The sequence below is a fragment of the Pinus tabuliformis genome, chromosome 8 (genome assembly GCF_031772625.1).
Source record: "Pinus tabuliformis cultivar Carrire ecotype Pingquan chromosome 8, CPIR1, whole genome shotgun sequence".
Classification (NCBI taxonomy): domain Eukaryota; kingdom Viridiplantae; phylum Streptophyta; class Pinopsida; order Pinales; family Pinaceae; genus Pinus; species Pinus tabuliformis.
The window spans coordinates 1,978,700,505-1,978,707,004 of record NC_142294.1 but is presented as its reverse complement, the minus strand read 5'-3'; the positions used below and the strand labels follow the sequence as shown (position 1 = coordinate 1,978,707,004).

General features: G+C 43.5%; 1 protein-coding gene across 1 annotated transcript; it reads left to right on the top strand.

Annotated features, from left to right (window-relative positions):
- The first annotated feature begins 1,622 nt into the window (after positions 1 to 1,622).
- On the top strand, positions 1,623 to 2,543 carry LOC149244376 (uncharacterized). The gene has a single exon (XM_089371524.1). The coding sequence runs from the start codon at positions 1,623 to 1,625 to the stop codon at positions 2,541 to 2,543; it is 921 nt and encodes a 306-aa protein (XP_089227650.1).
- The last annotated feature ends 3,957 nt before the right edge of the window (positions 2,544 to 6,500 follow it).

Sequence of the window (6,500 nt, the reverse complement as noted above, 5' to 3'; positions counted from 1 at the left end):
TTGGTTGTTTTTCGAGCTCCCCTCAGGTTCTGGAAGCAAACCCTAGAGGGTTTGGACCAAATACACAAAACCCCCACCAACGCGATCCTCCGGTGGACGCACACGACAAGAACCACAGGCCTGGGAAAAAGGCAAAGTGCTTCAAGGCCAGGACACAAGACATTACTCTTCGACTGGGGGAGGATATATAGTGGGGTGAAGCCATGGATACTGCAGATAGGGTCTTGGTGGGTAGGGTTTGAGGGAGGAACTACTCCACGGCTAGGCTCAGGCAATGGACAGCGGAGATATGGGGACAACACATGGTAGAGCTACCTTTTGTTCAAACCTTCGTGCGGGGATGGTTTGCACTGCGTTTTGCAAGAGCCGAACACACCACCTGGGTACTATCTAGTATCTGGCACATTGAACAAGCCCCAGTGCTCCTCAAAAGATGGAACCCTTTATTCGACCCTGAGAGAGAGCAATTGGGCGTAGGACCCCTATGGGTCAGATTACCAGGCCTGCCCCTACACTTCTGGTCGGAGGACATATTTAGGTGCATCGGGAATGCATTAGGTACCTATCTGGAGCATGATAAATCATACCTGTCTACGGGCACCATGGCATATGCAAGGATACTGGTACATCTTGATACTAGGGAAGGTCTACAAGAGAAAATTACCCTGCTCTAGAAACATTACTCTCGAATACAGATCCTTGATTATGAAGGGGTTCCCTTCAGGTGCAGGAGGTGCCACAAGGTGGGTCATTTATTCAAGGATTGCCCTCTAAACGGGACAACTAAAGCAGCGGACCAGGGGAAGACAATTCCACCCAAAGTTACCAAGGAACCTGCACAACGCATTAACACGAACACAATATCGACAAAGACAGGCAAGGAGAATTTGAAGAAGCATGGCAATGCACCCATTCGGCCTCCCTCTCCTCCTATGACCAGGGCTAGGGCGACTGTTGCGACTGCACTATCTTCGAGTATGCCTCTCTCTACTCCATGTTCTTTGATTTTCACTACATCGACATGTTTATTTACTTCATCCTCCGTTAATCAATTTAGTATTGTTACTTTCGGCTTGACACCTAGCTCCCTGGCTTGCACCATTCAGCCCCCTCCCCCCACCTTCTCATGTACATAACCAACCTTCCCGGAAGCAAACTCTTCTACCCTACTCTCTGACTCTAAGTAGGGGTCACACTCTCACAGTTACCCACTCAAATCCCTATCTCGATCTCAGCCTCCTGATACGATTGGCATTGGAATTGTCCCCCCCCATCCCTCCGAAACCTCCTCGGGGTCGCCCCTCATCTCTCTCCAAAGCCAAACAACAGGCAGGGGAGGAAGTTGTCTCGGGTCGTCAGCTTGCCATAGACCAGGTTCTTAGAGCACAGAACACCCTGGGGCCATCTCCCTCATGAAGCTACTCTCTTTCAATTGTCGAGGGTTAGCTAGTCCTAAGAAAAAACTAGCATTTCGGAGGCTTCTAAGTACTGAACTGGTAGATGTCATTTTCCTTCAGGAAACTCTGGGGTTAGCCGAATCCATCTCTCGCCTCCTTGAATCCATGCTCCCCGGATGGACATTTCATGCCCTGGATGTCAATGGACGATCCGGTGGAGTTGCGATGGGTTTCAATACCAGGATAATTAAGCTAGGTAACATTTGGGGAGGTATTGGACATCTTGGGGCTGATATTTACTCATTTGATCTTGGTATTGACATCAGACTCATTAATGTATATGGTCCATGCCAAAATCGAGGTGCTTATTGGGAGCATCTGTTACGTTCCAATCTACTACAAGTAGAGAACCTCATCCTTGGAGGAGACCTTAATTTCTCTATTGGATATTTAGAATCATGGGGCCATCATGCTCAGATAGATCTGCTATCTGATTTCTTTAAAAATTTGTTGGATGATCATAGCCTCATTGATATCCCTTCTGCTAAATTACAACCCACCTGGAGGAACAGAAGGACAGGGGAGGATAGGCTGGCAAGAAGATTAGACTGCTTTCTCATCAAAGAGCGACTGCTGGGTAATGGGCTCAACTATAGACAATGGGTTGGTTCGGGGAGGATATCAGACCACTCTCTGATTTACCTTGAAGTCAGAGGAGGTATGAATAAACCTAAAGCACCATATAAGTTCAACTCCACATGGTTAAAGGATGATGACTACATTAAGTTGGTAACTGATTATTGGAAGTCTCACCTGCCTGCTGTAGGAGGGAATATTGCAGAAGGATTTACCCTCAATCTAAGTGAGCTTAAGAGGTTATCAAAAATATGGGCACATAATAAGAGATTGGCGGATGAACAAACCCTGAGGAATACTGAAGAAGAGATTGCAGCGCTGGAGGATGAACATGGAAAAGGATACACAACACATGAACAAAAGGTGAGGCTCACAACCTTAGTAGCACAAGGCAGAAAAATTCTGAAAGATAAAGAGGAAACATGGAGGCTGTGTAGCAGAGCCATTTGGCTACTTAAAGGTGATGATAACACAAAATTCTATCATAAATATGCCAACGGACGAAAATAAATCAACACCATCTGGCACTTGAATAATGAGCTTGGAAATAGAGTGAACACCTTTCAGCACTTAGCCTCCCTTGGCACAACTCAGTTCAAGCAGCGCTATAGAGCTCCCCCCACTGTATCATTGGATGAAATCATCCATGTAGCGCAATTGTTTCCCCAGTTTGTGGACCAGGAGGAAGCTTTGGACCTCAACAAAGCAGTCACCATGGGGGAGCTCGAAGCCATTTTGAAATGGTTCAAGAAAGACAAGACCCTAGGACCAGATGGCTGACCGGTCGAGTTTTACATGGATTTCTTCAAACTTCTTGGAGAATACCTTCTCAAAGTCATCAAAGATTGTAGAATCTTAGGGCAGATGTATGAAGCTTTCAACACCACATTTATTGCGCTCATCCCTAAAACTGATAACACTGCCTCTTTTGAAGACTTCCGCCCCATCTCCCTCTGCATTTGTATCTATAAGATCATTGCCAATCGCCTCCATCCAATTCTATCCTCACATATCTCCTCAGAACAATTTGATTTCCTTCAGGACCGTTAGATCCATGAAGCTATTGACACGACATAAGAAGTGGTGCATTCTGTACAAATGAAGACGCTGAAAGGTATGATTCTCAAGGGAGATCTCTCAAAAGCTTTTGATCGTGCTAGCTAGTTATACATCAGAATGCTATTAAATCATCTTTGTTTCCCCATTGTTTTTATACAATGGATCATGTGTTGCATCACAAATATTACTTATAGTGTCCTTATCAATGGATCGACATCCCATTTTTTTCACTCAGAAAGAGGTCTCAAGCAGGGATGCCCTCTCTCCCCACTATTATTTCTACTCATCATGGAGGGCCTCAGTACACTCATCTTGGAAGAACACAGGCTGGGAAGGCTTCAGGGCATCAGGATTACAGACAGTTGTACACTGACCCACCTCCTCTTTGTAGAGGATGTGTTGATATTCCTAAATGGGGGTATAGGGGATTTGAGCAACCTTCAAAATATCATGTCATTATTTCGTACTGCTATAGGTATGGAAATCAACTGTCATAAGTCCACCTTAACGGTTTGAGGATGCTCACCTCACGAAATACATTTCACCCTCCACAGATTCACATTTACTCTGCTGCAACTGGATGATGGTCTTAGGTACTTGGGGTACCAACGTAAACCCTTTGGATACAAGATTGGAGATTGGACATGGTTAATCACTAAGCTAGAGAAAAGGCTCAACATCTGGCATCACAAGTACCTCTCCAGAGCAGGGTGACTGGTTCTTATTAAAGCAGTACTGGAAGCCACACCAGTATACTGGATGTCCTTAGCCTGGATCCCTAGGGGCATACTTTCTCGCATACAAAATCTCTGTTGCAGATTCCTCTGGAAGGGCAATCAATCCGGTCGAATATTTGCCTGGGTCAGATGGGACTTGCTCTACCTAAGAAATGGGGGGGATGGGGAATCAAAAGATTGGATGATTTCTCTTCGGCACTAGCTGCCAAGCTAGGGTGGTAGCTGCTCACTACAAATAGCTTATGGACGAGGGAAGTATACTCGAAATATATATCTCCCCATAGCATGATGGACTGGATCCGTCGCCCCAACTAGAATAAGACAGGGATTTCTATTATATGGAAAGCAGTAATAAACTCTCTGTCCCTCATCCGAGATGGGATCACTTGGAGAATACAGGCTGGCACAAGGGTGCGCATTGGCCTAGATCCCTGGATTGGCAGTGGAAATTCACACAAGCTCCCACTGGAATTGATGCAACTACTCAACAATGTTGGCATCATATATATTAATCAGATAGCAGATCCAGAGCACTCCACCATACTACATCAGGCATGGAAGATTTCTCATCGTCTTCTCCTCCCACAGATCTGGCATCAACATTGGGGGAATACATTGCTGCTTTATCTGAATCGCATATCAGGATCACAGAAGGGGATGATGAGATCATATGGGCCCTAGCAAAAAATGGAAGATACTCCCCGAAGGAAGGATACCTATGTATCATTGTTGTCCATCAACCACCGATTACTGAACATTGGTGGAAACATCTATGGAAACTTAAGGCGCCCCCTAGAATGAGACTGTTCATGTGGACAGTCCTCAAGAACAAGGCCCCCACGGGGGACAACCTCAACAAACGAGCATATCATGGTCCAACCTGGTGCTGCATTTGCAAGAACAACACCGAATCTATTGACCACCTCTTCCTTACTTGCCCGATCATAGTGGATCTTTGGAACACCACCCTCCGATCCTTCAATATACAATGTCAGTGGCAGGGTACCTCCGTCTTGGATGCATGGACATCATGGTGGAGTAATGCAGCTCCGATTAAGGCCAGGAACCTTCCCCTCCTCCTCTGCTGGGTGATTTGGATTGCACGGAACCAACACATCTTCCATAATACCCTTCCTCATTGGCCCTCCATCTCTGCCCATATACAGGCCACCTACATCTCCATACCTGACGATGAGGTGGCCCCTGCCTCTAGGAACATTGTCCCCGAGGTCATCAACCGAGAATACCCCTGGGCGTATTTCGATGGATCTGCACAGGATGCAGGATGTGGGGGGCGGGGGGTGCACCATACTATATCTCTTAGACTCACACTACTTTAAAATACAAATGGGTCTTGGAAGGGGCACCAATAACTACTCTGAGCTAATCACCGTAAGACATCTCCTACACTTTGCCATGGAGAAAATTTTTCGGGACTCCAAGAATGTTATAAACTGGATAAACAACTCAACAATTGATCATTTTGTTTGTTGCCATATCTACAGGGAACACAACCAGCTTGTCGATCAGTTATCCAAGGAAGTTGTGAACTGACCTCGTGGTACATGGATGATACAGGAGCAGAGGGATGGCGAACAATACCAATATTACCATCGCCCTTATATGGACCACACAACATAATCAGGCTCTGAGGGGCCTGTTTTTTACATGTTTTTATTTTTCTTAATTTATCAGAACATTGTATATTTCGATACTCTAGATGTATATATATGACAGATAACATATACTCCCTACATGGAGTCTTATTTTTGATCACTCAAAACACAACCAATCAAGTTTCTCCCTGTGTGGAGAATTACAGATCTATTTTTGATACACTCTATTTTTTGATAGGAAAAAGGCCTCACCATATAGCATATGCAACTGCATCTACAATATATAATTTTCCTATATCAATGAAAATTATGATTTTTCGAAGGGGAAAAAATGTGTTACATGGCAGGTATTCTCTGCGGTTTAGTTTAAATATAGTTAAATAAAGTAAAAAACAAGATTCAATTTTAGTATGTGACATATTGATAAACTTATAATGAGTATATCTTTTATAATTTTTTGGAGTAGTTGTCTAATATTTTTTCAACTACTTATAAAAATTAGATGTAAATTAGTTACTTATTATTTAAAAGTCTCTCAGTTACTCATGGTTGTCAATATTTAACCATATATGAATATGGTTGGCCATGATAACCATGGATGAGCATTATGTCCATGGTTAACCATTGTTGAGGTGGTTTAAGGATGGATGAATATGGTTGTGTTGTTGCCCATGATTGACCATAATTGAGTTTATTTGACCATGGTTAATTATGGTCAACCATAGTTGATTATGGATGAACATGGTTGGCCATGGGTGACTATGGGCTAATGTGGTTGAGCATAGTTGTTAATGTTTAACTATAGATAAATATGGTTGACAATATTGACTATAGTTGATAATGGTTGAACATTGTTGAGTTTGATTGACCATTGTATAGTTTGACCATTATTGGGCTTGTTTGACCATAGTTGCCAACATGTAACTATAGATGTATATGGTTGACCATGTTGACTATGGTTGATTGTGTTGCCCATGTGAACCATAAATAACCATGGTTGAATATGATTGAACTTGTTAACCATGTTATACTATAGTTATGATTCCATTGATTTA

Bases quoted from the DNA above. Each gene is read 5' to 3' on its own strand.
- LOC149244376 (XM_089371524.1), top strand. From the start codon at position 1,623: ATGGGTTTCAATACCAGGATAATTAAGCTAGGTAACATTTGGGGAGGT.